Raw genomic sequence first — 22320 nt, 5'->3', positions numbered from 1 at the left:
CACCTTAAATTTATACAATGTTGTTTACCAATTGCATTTCAATAAAGCTAGGAAAAGCTTTTAATTTTAAAAAATAATGATAATACTTCCATGTCAATGGATGCATAGGACATTTTACAAAATAATGGATTTGTCAGGGTTCTTTGACATTGTTTTGCAGTTTGTTGGAGGTGAGGATTGTCATTGTTGAAAATCATAATAACAGACATAAAATTCCAAAAGTGTTTATTCTCTGTTCTACAATTAAATGATGAGACTCAAGAAATTTTTAAGAAATAAAAATGGATCATCATCTATAAACTATGTTAAATCATGTTGCAAAGTACCTTATTTACTGTTTGCAAAGCTCATATTTTTCTAATTTCTAAGGTTATTAACCTTAGAGATTTAATAATTGTATTAACCTATATAACCTCTAAGGGGAAAAAAAATACATTTTAAGACTTAACTGAAACAGAATTATACAACCTGATATTTATAAAATGAAAGAATGCTAAATGCTTTAATTTATGATGAAGTTCAGTGTAGTGAAGTCGCTCAGTTGTTTCCAACTCTTTGCAACTCCATGGACTATATAGCCTACCAGGCTCCTCCATCCATGGAATTTTCCAGGCAAGAACACTGGAGTGGGTTGCCAATTCCTTCTCCAGGGGATCTTCCTGACCCGGGGATTGAACACAGGTCTCCCACATTGCAGGCAGATGCTTTACCTTCTGAGCCACCAGAGAAGGTGATTTTTTTTTCTTAGCATAAGCTTTTGGTCAAAAGCTTTTCACTTTTCATATCATCTAATTTATAAATGACTATTTTGAGTCTCTGGCTCTTTTTACTTTTTTGGTATGTGGTAAATTTCTTTAGTTCTTATAACATTTTCCCTTAAATAAAAGGTTCAATGTGGTGTAACATAGTAATGACTAAGATTTGGAGTTTTGGAGAGAAACTTTCTAGATATTATTTGTGAATTTCATAAATAAAAACATCTTATACTCCTCTGTACCCCAGCCACTAACCTAAAAAAAGAATTTTAAAACCAAGGCAACTTCATCCCTCCTCTGAGAATCACGGTCTAGGTGGAAAGGCCGAGAAGTTCAAGACCAGTGGGGACACTGGCTGGTGATGAGTGCAGACAAGGTGCTGTGTGTCCTCAAGATAATCCCCTAAGAGCTGGGACAGAGAGCAGAGAATCCTGAGAGGAGCCCTGATTTGAGCTGAGTCTTAAGGCTTGATTACAAATTGACCAGATGGGAGAGGTGGAGGAACAGTATCAAGATCCAGAATTACTGAAGAAAGAGAAAACACAGGCAACAGCTGGAGAACAGGATTCACAGTCAGAGAACATTGTGCCCCTCGAGAGTAGACAGGGGCGCTGAGAGTCAAGAAGCAGAAGGAAAGAGAGCTGATTAAAAGAGTTAAGACATATAATAGACCAGACCTCATTCACCTTGTGTGGAGTGGGAAGTTTTCTGATTCAGATCAGTGGGAGGACAGTGGTGCCATTTTCTAGGATGAGAAATACAACACAGACCTACTTTGTGGAGAGGCCTGGTTTTCCTACAAATCTAGGCCATGTCTTGATAAATATCTCTGAGAACAATAATAGGAACAGCAACCGCTATGTGAGTAGTTACTCATCTTCTTGTCGCTCCTCCTTAATATTTTTTTTTTAACTTGGAGATAATATTATCTACATGAAGTGGCTCAGTCATGTCCGACTCTTTGTGACCCCATGGACTGTAGCCTACCAGGCTCCTCTGTCCATGGGATTCTCCAGGCAAGAATACTGGAGTGGGTTGCCATTTCCTTCTCCAGGAGATCTTCCTGACCCAGGGATCAAACCCAGGTCTCCCACATTGCAGGCAGACGCTTTAACCACTGAGCCACCAGGGAAGCCCATACATAGTCCCACTTAAATAGCCTGCTGTCTTTACTAATCAGGCACTTGATGTGCCAGGAACTGTGCTAAGTATTTGACACTGAAGATCTCACGTGTTCCTTGTGACAATGCTATAAGGAAACTCTGACTGCAAAGCACCTTGTGTAACTCAGTAGACCGTGTGGTTTCAGAGGTGCCCTTGTCAAGTCCTAACACTTTGTTTTGGATTAAAGATTCACAATATTGGGATTAATCACATCTCTCTCATCCATTAAATTGTGAGCTCTTCAAGTACAAAAATCATACCTTTAGTTGTTTTGAGAGTGCCAGAATCCAGCAAAATGATTGATACATACCAGATATTTAGCAGATATTTGATGAAAAGATGAATGAAACTATGAAAGGAATAAATTACTAGTTAAATTAGGCCTCTGAAATATAAGAAATTCTTAATGTAAAAGTTAACTGTATATATACTATATAAATTCAGTAGCTATATGTATTTTTTAATCCAAAATTAGTATTGCTTTGCTTTGAAATGATTTCTCTTCACCTTTGAACAGTATATACCCATGCACATTTTCCAATGGCCTAGTCAGAATGTTTTTGAACAATTTAGGTTATTCTTGTTTTTCTTTTTCTCATTCCACTTTAAGTTACTTGACAACTTGATCATTTGACTATCCGGCAACACTGGATACTTGACTTCCTAGAAAAAGATGCAAAATAACCAAGTGCCATCATCTGCCAGGGGGAATCCTGAAAATAGACCTCATCTCTTTACTGAATCTACTGCGTTGGTTCTTCCTTCACTAATAATTTATTATGTGATTTATGCATGTATAATACGAGGATGTGGAAATTACCCAGTTTAAACGCTTGTTCCTCTGCCTTGTTATTTCTTGATAGGAGATACTGGATGCTCTACAAAATGCAGAGCCTCAGACAGAGAATCTCAAGTCTCAACTGAATGAACTTTGTCGATTTTCCAGAGACCTGAGTACATACAGCAGAAAAGTTTCTGGCTTGATTAAAGAGTATAATTGGTGAGCATAAACCTTACTGGCATTCAAAATATTTTTACACAAATAAGAAGTCAGAGGTTTGTTTAAGTTGTGAGTTCAGTAATAATATAAATTAATCTTTAAATATATTACCAAATGGTGTGAATACAAACTAAGGGCTGTTGACTTTCTCCAACATTATTTTGATCTACTTTGTCACTTTTTTTCTCCCATTAAATGCTTCAAATCATGGTTCCAGTCTTTGTTTGCAAGCATCAAAGGGCTGTCAGAGTAAAGAACAGATTTTACAGCAAAGATTTCTGAGAGCCTTCAAGGATTTCCAACAGTGGTTGGTTAATGCAAAAATAACAACTGCTAAGTGCTTTGATATACCTCAAAATATCAATGAAGTTTCAACGAGTCTTCAGAAAATACAGGTAAGAGTGTGATCAATTAATTCTAATAATGGTGCTGAAAATTCTCTGGTGGTCTAGCAGTTAGGATTCTGTGTTTCTACTGCAGGGGATATGCATGGGTTCAGTCCCTGGTCAGAAAACCAAAATCTCACAAGCCATATGGTCAAAAAAAAATATATGTAATAACAGTGCCTCCAGGTGACTCAGAGGTAAAGAATCCACCTGCCAGTGTAGGAGACTCGGGTTCAATCCCAGAGTCAGGAAGATCCCCTGAAGGAGGTTTTTGCCAACCCACTCCAGTATTCTCACCTAGAAAATTCCATGGACAAAGGAGCCTGGCGGTCTACTGTCCATGGAGTCCCAAAGAGTCGGACATGACTAAGTGACTGAGTATGCATCACTGACTTCTAGATCTTATTATAAGCCTATTAAAGTTTTGCTTAAGAAACAGATTTCAAGTAAATCCCTGCTTGAAACAATTGATGTGTAAGTGAAAAGAAGTCCATTCATCTAAATGCATGCTATTTTTATATAGTAAGAGGGATTCAGGAGATAATAAAAGCCCTTTGTATGTGAGAAACATTGTGCTTGAGCATGCTAGGCAGATTTTCTCACTAATTTTCACAATACCCATAACAGTTACATAAGATTATTATTAGATACAATACATACATAATACATGAATGCATAAGAGTATTATTGTACAAATAAGGTAAAAGAATCTTAATCAATTAATATATGCAACAAAAATTGTTTATTTCTTTTCTTTGATTTTATTGAGAAATAGGTAGGAAATTTGGGTATTTTAATGTATAGAGCTTTTTATTATGCCTAATCTCTTCTTTAAGGAATTTTTGTCAGAAAGTGAAAATGGACAACACAAGCTAAACATGCTGCTTTCTAAAGGAGAACTTTTGTGTACTCTGTTGACCAAAGAGAAAGCTAGTGGCATCCAGGCCAAAATTGCAACTGCAAAAGAAGATTGGAAAATTTTTCATTCGAATCTCCACCAAAAGGAATCTGTTCTGGAGGTATACTATAGCCAACTACGTGGACACGTTCTGTGTTATTTGTTGTTGTTGTTAAAATACAATGTATTATATCCAGTACATCCAGATATCCTTGTCAGAGATTTCAGTCATCCCTCTCTAAATATTATGAGATAACTGGATACCTTTAAGAATCAGCTCAGAGTTGACGTGTGAACCTCACTGAGAAATTTAGTAGCTTCTTGCAGTTATCACAGGCTTTCCCATGCACCAGCCCACCAGGAACAACTGGTTTTAGTTTTAGGCAATATCATTTAATCTTTACTTGAAGTCCCTCATTGATAAAAGTTGTTCTAGGAGAACTGAACAGAAATATCCATGCAAGGCTGCAAAATGCTATGGATGAGACAGTGTATTATAACTAATGCAGATACCAAGTACTGAATAGTAGATTTTAGGAGTTCAGTATGCAGAGAGACAAAATAATTTTGTTTTACCTAGGGATAACATAACTTGAATTTATTATAATCATAATTACCCCATAATGCAATTATTTTTTTCTTGAAATAATCTGTTTTGTGTGCCAACTCTTCTCTTAGAGGAAAGTTAAGAGTCATGGCAAGTATCTTTTTTTTCCTTTTAAAATGCTTCCTAGCAGAAGAGAGCCTTAATTTAATTATGGCCATAATCAATGAAGGATGGAAAACTAATAATAGAGAATTAATATCTGGAAAGAGAAAATGCATGTTTCCTCAATTCTTCCCTAACCAGAAACCATTGTAGTTCTCTACTGTAATTGTGGCTATCGTTTCGTGGCAGGCATCCTCCATGTAATAGAGAGTAATAACCATTTTGCAGACGCCCAGATGGCTCAATTGGTAAAGAGTCTGCCTGCAATGAAGAAGCAGCAGGAGATATGGGTTCGATCCCTGGGTTGGGAAGATCCTCTGGAGAAGGAAATGATAACCCACTCCAGTATTCTTGCCTATAAAATCCCATGGACAGAAGTGCCTGGTAGGCTACAGTCCGTGGGTTCTCAAAGAGTCGGACACAGCTGAGCATCTGACACAGATAAGAGAACCATCTTGCAGTGCCTAGAAATTTGCTCTCAACCCTGCAGGGATCATTAGTGCAGTGTAGCCTCAGCATCTCCTGTGAAAAGCAGTGCATATAGTATAGATAATGAGGTTACCTAATTCAAGAAATGTCCAGTCAGGAATTGCTTGCCTTCCTATTTTTCTTATTTTTCTTCCTTCTTTCTTTCCTTCTCTTCTTCCTTCCTTCCTGCCTATCTCTCTTCCTTACTGCCATCCCTCCTTCACTTATATTAAGTATACACACAATAATACACATAATAACACTTTTTATGTGCCAAGCACTATGTTAGGAATACGAAAGTGTTAACCTTTTCCTTCTGCTCAGGGAATTCATTTTCTAGAGAGAGAAACAGTATATAAAGAGATGGTTGCAATATAAGATAGGTATACTCAGGGTGTGAGAATCACTCAAAGAAGGATGAAACTGACTCTGGAGAAATCAGGGAAGGTATCCAGAAAGGCAACTTTCTAACTGAATCTGGAAACTACACATTCTTTGAATTTACCAAGGCCGAAGTGCATTTCAGTCTGAAGGAACTGAATGTGCAGGGCCAGGGTGTTGTTAAGTGTCAGCTATTAATGGGAGACTTTGAGATGTTTGACATTCACGTGAAATATTGTGGGAAGAGCAACAAAGATAAGACCTAGGATGAAGATTAGGACCTGATAGTAGAATGTCTTGTGTACTAAACAATTTGACCTTGACTTGGATAGGATTCCTTTTCTGAACCCCAGAACAGCACTTCAGTTCAGTTCAGTCACTCAGTTGTGTCCAACTCTTTGCGACCCCATGAACCGCAGCACGCCAGGCCTCCCTGTCCATCACCAACTCCCTGAGTCCACCCAAACTCATGTCCATCGAGTCAGTGATGCCATCCAGCCATCTCATCCTCTGTCATCCCCTTCTCCTCCTGCCCTCAATCTTTCCCAGCATCAGGGTCTTTTCCAATGAGTCAGCTCTTCACATCAGGTGGCCAAAGGATTGGAGTTTCAGCTTCAACATCAGTCCTTCCAATGAACACCCAGGACTGATCTCCTTTAGGATGGACTGGTTGGATCTCCTTGCAGTCCAAGGGACTCTCAAGAGTCTTCTCCAACACCACAGTTCAAAAGCATCAATTCTGCGGCGCTCAGCTTTCTTGATAGTCCAACTCTCACATCCATACATTATCACTGGAAAAACCATAGCCTTGACTAGACGGACCTTTGTTGGCAGAGTAATGTCTCTGCTTTTAAATATGCTATCTAGGTTGGTCATAACTTTCCTTCCAAGGAGTAAACGTCTTTTAATTTCATGGCTGCAGTCACCATCTGCAGTGATTTTGGAGCCCAAAAAAATAAAGTCTGACACTGTTTTCACTGTTCCCCCATCTATTTCCCATGAAGTGATGGGACCGGATGCCATGATCTTAGTTTTCTAAATGTTGAGCTTTAAGCCAACTTTTTCACTCTCCTCTTTCACTTTCATCAAGAGGCTCTTTAGTTCTTCTTCACTTTCTGCCATAGGGTGGTGTCATCTGCATATCTGAGGTTATTGATATTTCTTCCGGCAATCTTGATTCCAGCTTGTGATTCCTCCAGCCCAGCGTTTCTCATGATGTACTCTGCATAGAATTTAAATAAGCAGGGTGACAATATACAGCCTTGACGTACTCCTTTTCCTATTTGGAACCAGTCTGTTGTTCCATGTCCAGTTCTAACTGTTGCTTCCTGTCCTGCATACAGGTTTCTCAAGAGACAGGTCAGGTGGTCTGGTATTCCCATCTCTTTCAGAATTTTCCAGTTTATTGTGATCCACACAATCAAAGGCTTTGGCATAGTCAATAAAGCAGAAATAGATGTTTTTCTGGTACTCAATTTTCCCAAGGATGCAACATAACCCATACCATTCTAGATGCATAGAAGAGACATTAGTTCATTACATACAATGAATGCTTTAAGACACTAGGGCTTAATTCTAAGACTGAAAAGAGCTGAATGAAGAATCTATTGGTCTTTCAGAGACAAACATCTCAACTATCTGGCCATAGTGTAGACCAGAATGGTAAATAGTAAGTAGCTGGAAGACCAGAGAAACCTTTTCAAAATGAGAGAGATAAGGGCCTGAATTAAAGAAATAATAATGGATGAGGGATTTCTCTCTAAGAGAAAACATGGCAGGATTTGATAACTGATTTAACAAGGGGCTCGAGGAAGGAAAAGTTAAGTTTAATTCTTTAGCTTCTCATTTGGAAGATAGCTTGAATGATGATGCCATTAGGGGAGTCTTGAATATGGTAGAAAAAGTGGTTTGGGAAGAGATAAAAAAATTCATTCAATTTAATATATGTTCAATTCAATGGGCCTGCAAGATAACCAGTGGGTAATGGCCAGGAAAATAGTAGCGGGCATGAGTGTGAAGTTCAAGAGAGAGGCTAGAGCTGCCAAAACAGTGAAGGTGAACATTTATCAGGTGCTGTTGTAGGTGCACGCTTAGCATGTATTAATGCATTTAGTCTTCATAACCATATTTCTATTTTATGGATGAGGAAATTAAAAGACTCTAGACTTACTATTAACTTTTTTTTTCCATCCCTAACACTATCTAAAACCACATAGAATCTAAAGATCCAAATGAAGGACTTTGAAGTAAGTGCTGAGCCTGTACAGGACTGGCTGAGTAAGACCGAGAAGATGGTGCATGAAAGCAGCAATCGCCTGTATGATCTGCCAGCCAAGAGACGAGAACAGCAGAAGCTGCAGGTGATGAGTTCCTGGCAGGTCTGACCCTCCTTCAGCTACCGCACATTCAGATCAGAGGCCTGGGGGCACCCTGGAGTTAGATGATGCTGTCTTGAGATAGGGTGCACCCTTTCCTGAGTTCAGAGCTCCTGCTTTCCTTTGAGGTGTAATTTGTCCCGTCCTGGAGCCCTACACTGTGTGGAGCTTGGAAATAATAACGCCTTTGGACCACGTCTGTTACTCTCCGGTGTTTGTTTCCGCGGTCTTGGGGCCAAAGCTTTGTCTGCAGTGTGCTCTTCCCCAGCCTCTTAATAGTGACTTGCTTGTGCTTTTCAGTCTGTCCTTGAGGAAATAAACTGCTACGAGCCTCAGCTCCACAGGCTGAAAGAGAAAGCTCAGCAGCTGTGGGAGGGCCAGGCGGCCAGCAGGAGCTTTATGCACCGGGTGTCGCAGCTGTCTTCTCAGTATCTAGCGCTAAGCAATGTAACAAAGGTAACGCCTGCCACGTGCGTGCTGTGTGTGAGTGTGCGTCCTGGTGGCAGAGCTGGGGCCCGGGAGCCCTGGGGGCAGGGCTGAGGCGCGTAAGCGCTCTTCCTAGCCTTGCAACCCCGGCCAAACGTGTGCTGCGTCATCTCAACGTGCTTGTCTGAAAACAGCGAGGGAGGTTTCAAACATCCAAGAGACTTCCCGTCTCTATGGTTACACCAAACATTCCCTTTAATCCTGAAATGGTTCCCCAGAGCTCTTATTTTGAAGACCCAAGCATAAACAGAAGGCAGACTTCAGAGTACTGGGTCTAAAGATACACAGATTAAATTACTTTCAAAAAAACAGAAATCCAAAGCAGTTTTTAAATTTTAGTGGACTCAACAAGAATGAGTAGAATGAGTTTTAAGGATAGTATTTTTTTTTTATTTGTCTCAATTCTTTATATTTATTACATAGTCATCAAAAATGCATTGATTGAGGTTTCAGTTCAGATTCTGGAGCAGAGCTCAAAATTGGCAATGATTCTCATCACGGACAAAAGCTCTTTTCTAACAACTTAGAAAAAAAGTAAATGGGATCCCACAGTGACCTCACTTAGAGCATTCAGCAGACCCATCCTGAATTGCGGAGGGCCAGACCACCTTGAGTTTTATGGCCATGTGACATCTGTTCTCTATATTTCTCTTTTGCAATTCAGATCTGAAATGTAGGGAACCTGCTGGAACTTGGATTCACCTGTTTGAGTGTGGGCTTACTCCTGGCCTGCTGTTTGCATCCCCAATAAAACATCATTGAGACAGTCATATAGTATTAGCCTGGGAGTGAAGAGACTATGTTTACACCTATTTTTGTTACTTTTTTTGTTTTTAGAAAATCTGGCATAAATTCAGATAATCTAGAATAAATTAAGACCATCTTTCTATTTCTTTGTATTTATTTAGGTACCAAAAAAATCAACAGATGTTCAAATGCTTTATGTGCTGAAAGTTATACTCATAACATCTTCATTGTGTTGGATGTTAGCTTTAATTAATAAATAAAACCACATTTATGGTCCCAATTTAGGGGTATTACAAAATCTCAGATAACTGTTTTTTTTTAGAATTGGCTATCATGTAGGTCATGTGGGTATGTGGGGCCAAATATGATGATCTGAAAGCAGAAACTACTTCAGTGGGTTTCCCAGACAAGGTGTGAGGAATAAATTAATGAAATTTCTGAAAAGTATCCCCAGTTGTCATAAAGAAGAATAGTAAGTAAGTTGAGGGGCAGTAAATTGTCATTGTAATCTTTCTGCTTCTTGACCCAATTATTCTCATATGTTTACTCTTTAGAAAGCTATTTCCCACCTCACAGATTAACACAGCCTTTATCGTATCTGTGCAGAGTATGAACCTATGGCTGATCACAGTTATTTAGACCAAGGGTTAGCTTTACAGTCTGCGTAGCTGTAGGCTGTGAAACCTCTAGGGAAGGGACAGCTGGATGATGGTCTCTGTCATTTCTAGGAGAAAGTGTCAAGACTGGATAGGATTGTTGCGGAACACAATCAGTTCTCCCTGGGAATTAAAGACCTGCAGGACTGGATGACGGATACGGTCCACATGCTGGACTCTTACTGCCACCCGACCTCTGACAAGAGTGTGCTGGACAGCAGGATGCTCAAGCTTGAGGTGTGTCTTTTACAAGAAATGTCTCTGATTTACAGAATTTGTTTTTCTCAAAATTTCTTAAGTCTCCATCTGCCTGGTGTGATAAGAAACCCAAGAATGGGGACTTCCCTGGTGGGCCAGTGGTTAGTAATCTGCTTTGCAATGCAGAGGACACTGGTTGGATTCCTAATCGGGGAACTAAGATTCCACATGCCACAGAGCCTCCAAAAGCCTGCACACCACAACTGGAGAGTCTGTGTGCTGTAATGAAAGAGTCTGCGTGCCACAAGTGAGACTCTATGCAGCCAAATAAATGAATACATAATAAAATATTAAAAAGAAAAAAAGAAATCCAAAAGTACTCTGCTGATTCGATCCTGTTGATACAGGGAGGCCTTGCCTAAGCATTCCCAAATCATTTGAGCCCAGATACACTCACCCATCAATACTTTACAAAAAAACACATAACCCAAAGGTGGTTACTTACTTGATATAGCCAGTGAATAGGCTAGTTTCAAATGATATCAGAAACATCTCTTTTGGAAAACTACTTCGATGAAACATTTTATCAAGCAGAAACATCTCTCATCTTGTTCAACTCACTTGCCTGGTTGTGTCGGTTAGTCCATTCTTCTCCCATCATAAGAAATTCATTCAACATGAGTTTACATTTGTGGTAAGGCAATCATTCCACATTCATTCACCTGTCATTTATACACTTGAGTGTCTTCTAGGAGACTGGCACTCTGTCTTGATACCAAGGATTGAAAAATGAATAAAGTATGGTCATTGTCCTCAGGACTTTATAGTCTGAGGCTGGAGGCTGAGGCACAGGAGACAGGAATAGCAGATGGGGCGTGCTGATGGAGCTGTGGGCACAGAGGAACGGAGCTGGGCAAGGACAGGTGGTGTTGAGTTGGAGCAGGTTTCTCAGAAAACTTGAGACTTGAGGATGGAACCCAATGAGCAAAAGCTGAAGAAAGCCAGTGGTGTGGTGTGTGAGTCGCTGCTAGCACTTCCTTTCTGCTGCGGCAGAAGCTGATGGCCAGGAGTGGCTGAAACTGAATCTGCAGAGACGGGAAAGCTCCATATGAGGGAGAGAGATGAAGCTTTACCTTTTAGGTGATAAACACCCATTTTATAACTTTGAATTCAAGCATCTTTCTTATATAGAAAAAGAATAGTTCTTGTGAAGAACTTGAAATGTACAAACCGATATAGACTATGAATTAATCTATTTCTTTTGGTTTGTTGTACGAGAGACCTTAACATTTATAGAGCTCTTCATCCTGTGACCTTTGAGAATTTAGAAATCCTATTGTTGTCTACTTTTCTCTTATTAAAAAACAGTGACCTTAAACTTCAGTGGAAATCAGGGATTATTCACTCAGAGAATAATAAAGATCTGAAAGGCCAAGGCCACTTGGAGACCAGTGGGTGACTGGTCACTGGTTATTGGCTCCTGATACCATCAGCCAGTGACTCTCCTGGCCTCCTTCTGATCAGCCCAAGAGATCCAGAGCTCAACACAACTACTGGTCATCTGCTATCCAGAGGGACTCTGAAATATTTAAAGCTAGCGATGTTAAACATACAGATGACAAATGACCTCTGTATGGGCTTTTACAGGCTCTGTTATCAGTGAAACAGGAAAAAGAGATCCAGATGAAGATGATAGTGACCAGAGGGGAGTCTGTCCTTCAGAACACCTCCCCGGAAGGCATCCCTGCCATTCAGCAGCAGCTGGCGAGTGTGAAGGATATGTGGGCGTCCCTTTTGTCTGCAGCAATTCGTTGTAAAAGGTTAGTGAAGCTGAAGGGCTACTGCCAAGTCATTGCTGAAAGTCTATAGACTGGCTCAGTAACACACTGTCCAGGGTCTCCCCGTCCTCTCTGTGTCTCTTTCGCTCTCTCTATTGCCCTGCTCCCTTATTTTTTGCCTCCTTCCTTCCTTCGTTCCCTCCTTCCTTTCTTTTCTTTTTTCTTCTTGGAAGAAAAGAAACTGGCAGGTGCAACCTTAACATTTACGTTGACCTACAGTACTGTGCGGAGAAGGCAATGGCAGCCCACTCCAGTACTCTTGCCTGGAAAATCCCATGGACGGAGGAGCCTGGTAGGCTGCAGTTCATGGGGTTGCTCAGAGTCGGACACGACTGAGTGACTTCACTTTCACTTTTCACTTTCATGCGCTGGAGAAGGAAATGGCAACCCACTCCAGTGTTCTTGCCTGGAGAATCCCAGGGATGGGGGAGCCTGGTGGGCTACCGTCTATGGGGTTGCACAGAGTCGGACACGACTGAAGCGACTTAGCAGCAGTAGCAGCAGCACAGTACTGTGTCTGTGTTTTTACGTAATTAACTACGTTTCTTCATGTTGGTGTTCACTGCTTTAAAAACCACAGGATAAATAAATGTTTAATCATGTGAAGATGTGTTAGTTAAAACTAGATCGTTTACTTGGGAAGTAGCCCCAGAACACACCAGTGGGTGGAGGGAAGGAGCCATGAGGAAGACAGGACAGCTGGTAAAGGGTGGGGGCTGGAATTTACCCCCCCCCGACCCCGAAAGGCACTGCTGGGAGCCAGTGTTGACAGAGCATCTCTGGAAATTACCTGTAGAGAGCAAAGAGGGGGAGGGGTGAAGCTGGAATGTTTGTAAACAAACTGCCATGGGTCAGTTTCCTGTCTTTTATTCCTTTTTTGTTTCTCTCCTCTGGTGGAGTTAAATATTGATACTCTTATTGCCTTGAGTCTTGGCTCAAGAAAAGCCTTGCTCGGGACATCTCTCCTTTTGCCTTCAAACCTCTTCCAGTGTCTCACGTGACTTGGTTACTGACTCCAGGTTTTATACCCTGTCCCACTTCTCCCCCTGTCAGCCTGGACTTCGCCATCCTTTTCTTCTCAGAGTTGTGCATTCCAGAGACCCAGGCTTGGATTTGATAAGCTGTGACCATTCAGACCCGCTCAAGCCTGCCTTGACCTGATCTATGGGCTTTCTGCCAGGAAAGTGGACAGAGCAGACACGGTGATAGAGATCAGACAGGCTGCATGTAGACGGCTTCTCGGTGTAGATTACTGTCCTTTCAATTACCTTTCAGTCAACTGGAAGGAGCTCTTTCTAAGTGGACAAGTTACCAGGATGATGTTCGACAGTTTTCCAGTTGGATGGACGGCGTGGAGGCCAGCCTGAACGAGTCTGAGAGGCAGCACGCGGAACTGAGGGAGAAAACAGCAGCTCTCGGGAAGGCCAAGGTGGGGCTGGGTTTCACATTCGATTTGTCCTCTGCCTGTGCTTCAGAATTGCCACGGTTATACAAAGACATTCTGGAGAAGGAAATGGCCCCCCACTCCGGTATTCTTGCCTGGAGAATCCCCATGGACAGAGGTCCCTGGCGGGCTACAGTCCATGGAGTCGCCAAGAGTCAGACACGACTGAGCAACTAAGCACATACAAAAACATGCCCGTCTATAGGCTAGGGCCGTCCACATAGGTGAACTCTGTTGGGGGAGTTTACTGTAATTTCTAATGGCTTCTTAAACAAACTTTTGTTTGTGGCTTTTCTTAGTGAGTAAAAATGCCCCTTTCCAGGAAAACTTCATAGACCTATGTTTTATGAAATATTTAAAGTTTGGCACCTTGTAGTATGTTTTAATCAGGCTTTCCTAGTGACCCAGTGGTGAAGAATCCACTTGCCAATGCAGGAGATGTGTATTCGATCCCTGGGTCAGGAAGATCCCCTGGAGAAGGAAATGGCAACCCACTCCAGTATTCTTGCTTGGAAAATCCCATGGACAGAGGACCCTGGTGACCTACACTCCATTCCATCGCAAAAGAGTCAGACATGACTTAGCGACTAGACAATGACTACAGATAACTTTTTATATCTTTAGCCTGTTCATCCTTAGGAAATAAAAATTCTTTTCTGTCACATCTTCCCCTTTTCATAGAATACCTTAGCCCTACCCTTGTACCTGGCAACTTTGTACTTACCTTTCTGAATTAGTTCAGAAGCCACCATCTTTGCTCTGAACCACCACCGCAGGAGGCTTAATTAGTTCTGTTCTCTGTCATTCTCATCTCTTGATGAATTTTATAGACTCTATACTTATATTGCTCTCTCTCTCAGTGAATAAAGTTGCTCAATTTTCTTCTTATCCTATGCACGTGGCTCTCGGACACAGAACAAATGCTGAGTAAAAGTTAGCTGAATAACTAAATGGTCTTGCATGACCTATGCCAAGCCACTTAACATTTCTGGGTCTGCTGTTTGCATCTGAAAAGTCATATAATTATAATTATTGACTTCATAGTATTATTATCATGATTACTTAATTTATTACATTATTCATCTAGTCAACAAATACTTATGGAGAACTTGCTACATGGAGGCATTGTGCTTGATTCTAGGTAAATAAAACAGACCAAGGTTTCACTCTAGAGATTGCACATGGACTCATTCGAGAATGATTGAATAAGTAAATGATTATAACTGGTGATGAGTGATATGAAGAAAACACTGCGTGTGATGGGAGAGAATCATTGGGATTGGGTTGATAAGGACATCAAGGAGTCAGGGGTGGGGAGGGACAGGAAAGGCCTCTTAAAAGAGGAGACGGAGATGATGCCCTCAGGAATTCAGTGCAGAGAAATCAGGTTGGGGAGGAGGTGGGAAAGGAGGATTTCAGATGGGATAATCCACATGTCCATAGTCCCTGGGGAGGAAAGAACCTGGGTTGGATGAAAAGGAACTGTAAGAAAGGCTGGCTGTTGCTGGAGCAGAGACAATGGGTGGATGTTGCCGGTGACATGGTAGAGGTGGCAGGGACCAGATTTCACACTGTTACGAGGATCCAAGCCTGTGGATTTCACACTTGATCCCCACAGCCTGGGGAAGATAATCAATGTTTTGAACTGGAGAGCAAAACGATCCCCTTTAGAATCCTAAAGCCTTTTATCACTCAAGCTGCTGTGTGGAAGGTGGACAAAGGAACAGTGCAGGAACTGGGGGCAGGGAATCTGCTTAGCAGGATGTTACAAAAGTCCTGGGAAAAGATGATAGCAGCAGGGGCTAGCGGGCTTGCAGGAGACAGGAGGACACATGTCAGGGTACAGTGAAGAGACAGAACTAACAGGATCTCATCATGGATGGAGGGACAAAGTGTGACTCCAGTGTTCTGAAGTGACCAGCTGGTGAGAATGGTAGCATTTACTGTGTGACAAAAAGACCTAGGGGAAGGAGGTTTGGTGGTGGCTGGGAATGGATGAGAATGGAGTAGTGCTCAGAAGCCCATTTTTGGGCAAATTAAATTTAAGATTTCCAAGTCCACTGGAATCAGGATCTCAGATAAAGTTCTGGGCCAGATATCAAATACACACACCATTCATATATCTATATAGAGATAGATGGTGGATAGAGTGTAGACTGACAGATAGATAACCTGAGATCACTTGTCAGCTATGCAGTTAACATATCCTAATTTTACCAGTTAACATCGATATGATGATATATGCAGTAACTCCTTTATTTTTAAAAAAAAATATTCTCTAGTTATTAAACGAGGAAGTGCTGAGTCACGGCAGCTTACTGGAGACCATTGAAGTCAAAGGGGCTGGCATGACGGAGCACTATGTCACCCAGTTAGAATTCCAGGACCTGCAGGAACGATATGGAGCCATCAGAGAGCGGACCAAGGTACGGCACACCATGTTCCATGCAGATCCACTGAACGAGGGGTGTTTGGAGCTGTGCTTATTTAAAGACTCATTGGTTTGGGGGAATGACAGGCTTGTGAAAGCAAATAGGACAAAAAAAAAAGCAAAATGAATTTTAATTCTTGGAGTACCCTACTGACAAAGCAAACAAAAACCCTCAACTATTGTTAGGACATGAAAGTTATTGGAGGAAAATAGTCTCAACTAAAAAGTCCTCCAAATGAACCTATTGAAAAAAAATTGGGGGGAATATCTTCATGTGTCTAGTGATGAAAATTTTATAAAGCAGGCAACAATCGCCAATAATATTTATCATTCTTTGCTTAAATCTCACAAAGAAAATAAAAAGAACTTTTCAGAGCACAGCCTTCTTTACTAGAGTACATGGAAAATTAAATCTACAGTGAGTTCAAATTCTCACTCAAGGCATAATATGAAAATTTCAGTTTTCTTCATTAGCAAAAATGTATTTTTATGACAAATAAAGTTAATTTAGTTTTTGGAATATCCATTTTACATTTCATAAGGAATTCAGAGATCAAGAAGTTAATTCAATGAAATGATCTTTAAGACCCCCTCTAGTGGCTCAGTTGGTAAAGAATCTGCCTGCAGTGCAGGAGACCCGGGTTCAACCCCTGGTCAGGAAGATGTCCTGGTGAAGGAAATGGCAACCCATGCCAGTACTGTTGCCTGAAGAATTCCATGGACACAGGAGCCAGGCAGGCTACAGTCATGGGATAGCAAAGAGTCAGAAATGACTGTGAGACTTTCACTTTCACTTTTTACTCACGATAATTATGTTATTTTTTTTTACATAAATCTTGACATTTTATTCTTCTAAAAAACGATTCATATTTTAATGATTAAAATTTTCTAACATTCCAAAAGTGAATTCTTAACAGTCCATGTAAACTGTATGCAGTAATGTTTTCCCATCTTAATCATCTTAAATGCTAACAATAGGAAGCAGTAACCAAGTCGGAAAAACTAGTTCGCCTGCACCAAGAGTATCAGAGAGACTTGAAGGCATTTGAAGCTTGGCTGGAGAAAGAACAAGAAAAGCTTGACCGATACTCAGTTCTTGAAGGTGATGCGCACACTCATGAGACGGCACTGCGGGACCTTCAGGTAAAGTCTACTTCATCCTACAACAAAGGACTTTTCATTCTGAATATGGAACCATTATTTTAATTGAGAAGTCCCTATGACCTTAAAGCCTATAAATAGTTGATATATATTAAGTGACATCCTAGTAAGGTCTGATCTAGAGTGTTCTGGGACCTCAGTAGGGTACACTAGTCGAAATCATTTGGTAGGTATTTCAGACTGAGCAGTACTGGGACTTGAGGACTGTGTCCAGCTATGAGGGTGGCCTCTGATAGGAATGGCTAGTGGTCTAATTTATGGTGTTAACAGGCCCACCTGCCTGTTGCTCCCTAAAGGGTTGAATTAGATGTGGGACACGGCTGTAGGAGTCAATAGCATGTGACACTTCTCAAATTCAAGATGGTGGTGCCATCGTAGGCCCTTTGGTTTTAACCCAAATCACCCACGTGGCTGAGGATACAGGTCTAGAGTCAGGGACCTAGATGAAGGAATTCGAGGAGGTAAGAAAAGTACCAGTATCGGGCAAGCAGTCTGTGATTCAGGGCGAGATGGCAAACCTCATGGGCAAAGTGGTCCTAATCCATTGACTTATTGCTACTGCAGGTAAAGGTAATTAAAATATTATTCCTGCCTTCAAAGAACTTGCGTTCTAAAGAAGTTCAGACCCATTGATGGATCATTACAAACAATGTGATGAGGGCAATAATAGAACGACTCTATTACTGGGGATCTTATGGGAGCATCAGAGAGAGTCCCTAATCTTACTGCAGCAATAGGTAGCCATCAGGGGGTTCCCAAGAAGGGGAGACCAGACACAGAGTAGAGAATGGAGAGAAAGGACAACAAGACAGCTCCGTGTTAGAACTTACTGACCACTATCAGCCCTCACTGGAATTGGTTCAGGACTGGGCAAAATCTCCCCACTGCTCGAACAAGGCGGAAAAGCAGGACCGAGGTGGTCATTGACATATAACATTTCTGCCTATTTCAGTGGCTCTCAGGGAGAATTGAATAATGGCAGGAGTGCAGGGTTGGGATTAGGAAGTTCAGACTCCGATTCATGGTGAGACCTGGTCCTGGATGACTTTGGGCAGAGAAGAGCTTCCCTGACTCATTTTCCTCTACAGCATTGTTCTGAGGAAGGATTAAATGAGATGGGAGAAAACTCTTACTTGAACAGTAGTCCGTTCATGAAATAAATATATAGTAGAAGTTGGAAGGCTCACAGTTCATTAGCTTCTTTGAGGATCTCATCCATTTTATTTTTAATAGTAGCATATCCAGGTCTCTTAGGTTTAGCTGTTATAATTTATCTTAGCCAAATGGGCTTTCTTTTCTATCTATGACCTCTCCCAGCATTCACTGCAAACTTTCTTGGCAAGCAAATACCAAGCTTTCCAAACATCTGTGGAGGAACTGGGCCAAGAAGTCACTTGTCATCAGCAGGTATTTCTCCTGTTCCAGAAGAAAATATCTCACTTCAGTCAACGTTAATTCTGGCTCAAACCAAAACTGGACTCCAATCTCTCATTTCACTGTGTATTAATCCTTAATTGACACTGTCTTATTTTGAGTCACCGCAAATTTTAAAAAGGAGGGGAGACACTAAAGGCCGACACTGGTGGTGGAGAGGGTGACATTCCACCTGCACAGCAGAACTCCTTCAGGGTCCCCATGCCCCACAGCTGGCTTAGTGATCTGGGGGTCTGCCAGCAGTGTGGACCACGTTTAAAATTATTTTGTATTTGGGCTTCTCAGGTGACGCTAGTGGTAAAAAGAACCTGCCTGCCAATGCAGGAGCCGTAAGAGACATGGGTTCAGTCCCTGGGTCAGGAAGATCGCCTGGGGAAGGAAATAGCCACCCAGTCCAGTATTCTTGCCTGGAGAATCCCATGGATAGAGGAGCCTGGCGGGCTACAGTCCACCAGGCTCCTTTGGTATTCACCAACAGTTTAATTTTGGGTCATAGAACATATAGATTTTTAAAACATTGAAACCAGATTCTAAGCTAGTACCTTTGGGGTCTTCCCTGGTGGTCCAGTGGTTAAGACTCCACGCTTCCACTGCAGGGGCTATGGGTTCGATCCCTGATCAAGGAACTAAGATCCCCTGTGCTGCATAGCACAGCCAAAAACTAGAACTAAAAAAAAAAACAAAACTGAACCATATTTCTCCCTCAGAATAAATCCTTGAAATATGGGATATATAAGAATTTATATAATACAGTAGTGATTTGTAGAATAGTGAAAACTGATATAAAATAGGGAAAGGGTGCTATATTGAGATTAACTAGGGCACAGATCAGTACACTGTATCCCAGAACCTTTTCTTTAAATAAAGTTTTATTGAAATATAGGCATACCTGTTCATCTGTTCATCACATTCTCTTAGCATCTGTGGCTACTTTGGTGCCACAGATGGCAAAGTTACATAGTTAAGTAGCTGCAGCAGAGTTTGTATGGCCCACAAAGCCTAAAATATTTACTATCCAGCCCTTTACAGAAAAAGTTTGTCAACTCCTGAATTAAGAAAAGAGATTTTATAAAATTAGGTTTAATTTTTTTTTAAATTTTGGAATAAAATTTCTGTTTGTGGTTATTTTGATTAATATTTTACCATATAAATTGTTGTTCTTTTCCAATTACAACATGTTCACATTACAACATTCTAGTAGTGATATCATAGCTGAGGAAAGTGTATCCAATGTCTGAACTATAGAAGATTGCCATTTCTGTAGGTAAAAGTGGTCAGATATCAGCAATTTCATTAGTGTTAAAAATTTTTAAATAATACTGTATTTTAAATAAATGTGATGGTACTTTTAACGCTCTTGGTGGGATTTGACTTGGCCGCTTTCAGCTTTAGATGATCAGATTAAGTAACACCAGGATATAGTGTTTTGCCAACACCTTTAAGGGTATGATTTTTCTATCAAAAATAGTTGATGCTCTTAAAAACTTGGTTCATACAGAATTTTTAGGGTGCATTTCTGGGACTTATGCGTTGGTGGAGGGGACTGTGTTTGTACCTAGGAGTACCTGGTGGGCGGGGGCTTCCCAGGGGCTGCTGGTGGTGGTAAAGAACCCTCCTGCCAATGCAGAACACAAAAGAGACACGAATTCCATCCCTGGCTTGGGAAGATCCCCTGAAAGAGGGCATTAGAGCCCACTCTAGTGTTCTTGCCTGGAGAATCCCAAGGGCAGATGAGCCTGGGGGACTGCAGTCCCTGGGGTGGCTAAGAGTCAGACGCCACTGAAGTGACTTAGCATGCATGCATGCAACTGATGGGCAGGTGTGATAATTCAACCTTCAGGTCTGTATGCCCTGTACCCTCCAGGGCCAACTTCTCTTAGCCATCACATTCTCTAGAACAGCTTCAACAAAGAATCCCTCCTTAGCAGAAAGAAGGTCTATTGTTCTTTTCTCAGCCGAAAGTGGAGCTCTGATCCCATTCAGTATCAAATTCAATGTCAAAGCAAGAAGACTTAGGCTCTTTAAACAGATTAGGGGCCACAAAACTCCTAGGTTATTAGACTAAACAATAATCCTTGAATCACTGGTGCTTTTGCCTCCAAGCTAAAAAGCCAGGTTTCAGAGGTTGTTTCTAATGTGATTGAGAAAAATACTTCTCACTATGTGTGTGTGTGTGTTGGGGTGTGTGCAGTTTGACTGTTTTAACTGGTAACATTTCAGAATCCTTCTCCTGACTTGGGAAACAGTGTTCAGTGTTCGGTACACATTTTTGTCTGAGTCACCTTGTTCTTTCCTAACGTGAAGTTCAAGAGGGCGCAGTTGGCTTGAGTGAGACATAATCACCTGTGCAGGTATAAAACGTGAACGAGGTATGACAGCCACGCCTTTCCCCTGCAGGAGCTCCAGGTTCGCTGTGCGGAGGGGCAGGCCCTGTTGAATTCAGCGCTGCACACCAGAGAGGAAGTGATACCATCAGGCATCCCACAGACAGAGGACCGGGCTCTAGAGTCCCTCCGGCAGGACTGGCAGGCTTACCAGCAGAGGCTGTCGGAGACCCGAACTCAGTTCAACAATGTGGTCAACAAATTGAGACTGATGGAACAAAAGTTTCAGCAAGTAGATGAGTGGCTGAAAACAATGGAGGAGAAAGTGAATCTCAGAACTGGACGTCAGTCTAACCGGGCTGCCAAGGAGATACAGTTACATCAGATGAAGGTACTATTGGTGTGAATTCCTGATGTTTGTCAAAGTAGCAGTTGCCTTGCATAGTTTGTTTCTTCAACTATTTAATAAATTTTGGTCCAAGGTTTAGATTTTGCAAAATCTCTTTCTACTTGCAAGAAACTTGATATAAATTACAATGGAGCATTCCTCTATGAGAAATTATTTATTAGAATCCTAAGGTAGTCTATTTATTGATAATAGAATATAGTTTAATGAAGTATTTTATATTTTTCCCACACTTTATTACCTTGCTTAGTAAAGATACATGAATGCTAGTGTTGCGATAATTTAAGTTTATGGTTCTGTCTTGAAATTGCTCTAATGTACTACATTTTTTATGCAAATTCAGTGCACACAATCAAAATTATGCTTAGGCCTTTGGAATTCATTTTCCTTATTCATCTGTTTTAAAATTTATCTAAGTACAACAAAAGATATAAAAATATATGTAATACAGACAGAAAAGCATTCAAACTTGTGTGCAGTTTTATAATGTTATTATAATTTTTTATGAAGGTTATACTTGATGTGTTTTCAAAATTATATCACAGAATAAACATATTCTAAACATTCATAGAAATCATTTTCTAGTAAGAAGATATGTATATATATATATTTGTCTTAGGGCTTCTCAGGTGACTCAGTGGTACAGAATCCGCCTGCCAATGCAGGAGACATGGGTTCAATCCCTCGGTTGGGAAGATCCCTGGAGAAAGAAATGGCAACCCACTCCAGTATTCTTGCCTGGAAAATTCCATGAGGAGCCTGGCAGGCTACAGGCCCATGGGGTCGCGACTTAGGGACTTAGGGACTAAACAAAATATTTGTCTTACTTAAGAATCCCTCAGATTGAACTTTCCGCTCCTACACGGTGTCATTTCAGAAGTGGCATGAAGAAATCACCGCATACAGAGATGAAGTTGAGGAAGTGGGAGCCAGAGCACAGGAGATCCTGGACGAGAGCCACGTGAGCAGCCGAATGGGCTGCCAGGCCACGCAGCTGACGTCCAGATACCAAGCGCTGCTCCTCCAAGTGCTGGTGAGCGGGCCACCCTGGCTCATTGT

At 41.3% G+C, this 22320-nt stretch overlaps 1 protein-coding gene across 1 annotated transcript in view; it reads left to right on the top strand.

The window, feature by feature from the left end:
• The window catches only part of SYNE1 (spectrin repeat containing nuclear envelope protein 1), a 471658-nt gene that overhangs the window by 229899 nt on the left and 219439 nt on the right, over window positions 1-22320 (top strand). The window contains exons 56-67 of the mRNA XM_081530296.1: window positions 2783-2919; window positions 3137-3314; window positions 4142-4324; window positions 7978-8121; window positions 8437-8592; window positions 10098-10262; window positions 11871-12043; window positions 13337-13490; window positions 15788-15931; window positions 16915-17079; window positions 20929-21246; window positions 22139-22294. Of these exons, the coding sequence (XP_081386422.1) occupies window positions 2783-2919; window positions 3137-3314; window positions 4142-4324; window positions 7978-8121; window positions 8437-8592; window positions 10098-10262; window positions 11871-12043; window positions 13337-13490; window positions 15788-15931; window positions 16915-17079; window positions 20929-21246; window positions 22139-22294 (2073 nt within the window). The remainder of the gene's footprint in view (window positions 1-2782; window positions 2920-3136; window positions 3315-4141; window positions 4325-7977; window positions 8122-8436; window positions 8593-10097; window positions 10263-11870; window positions 12044-13336; window positions 13491-15787; window positions 15932-16914; window positions 17080-20928; window positions 21247-22138; window positions 22295-22320) is intronic.

This window comes from Giraffa tippelskirchi, chromosome 9, assembly GCF_054371585.1.
Source record: "Giraffa tippelskirchi isolate mGirTip1 chromosome 9, T2T-mGirTip1v1.2.pri, whole genome shotgun sequence".
In the NCBI taxonomy this organism is placed as follows: Eukaryota; Metazoa; Chordata; class Mammalia; order Artiodactyla; family Giraffidae; genus Giraffa; species Giraffa tippelskirchi.
The sequence above is the reverse complement of the archived record's forward strand: the minus strand, read 5'-3'. Positions and strand labels throughout refer to the sequence as shown.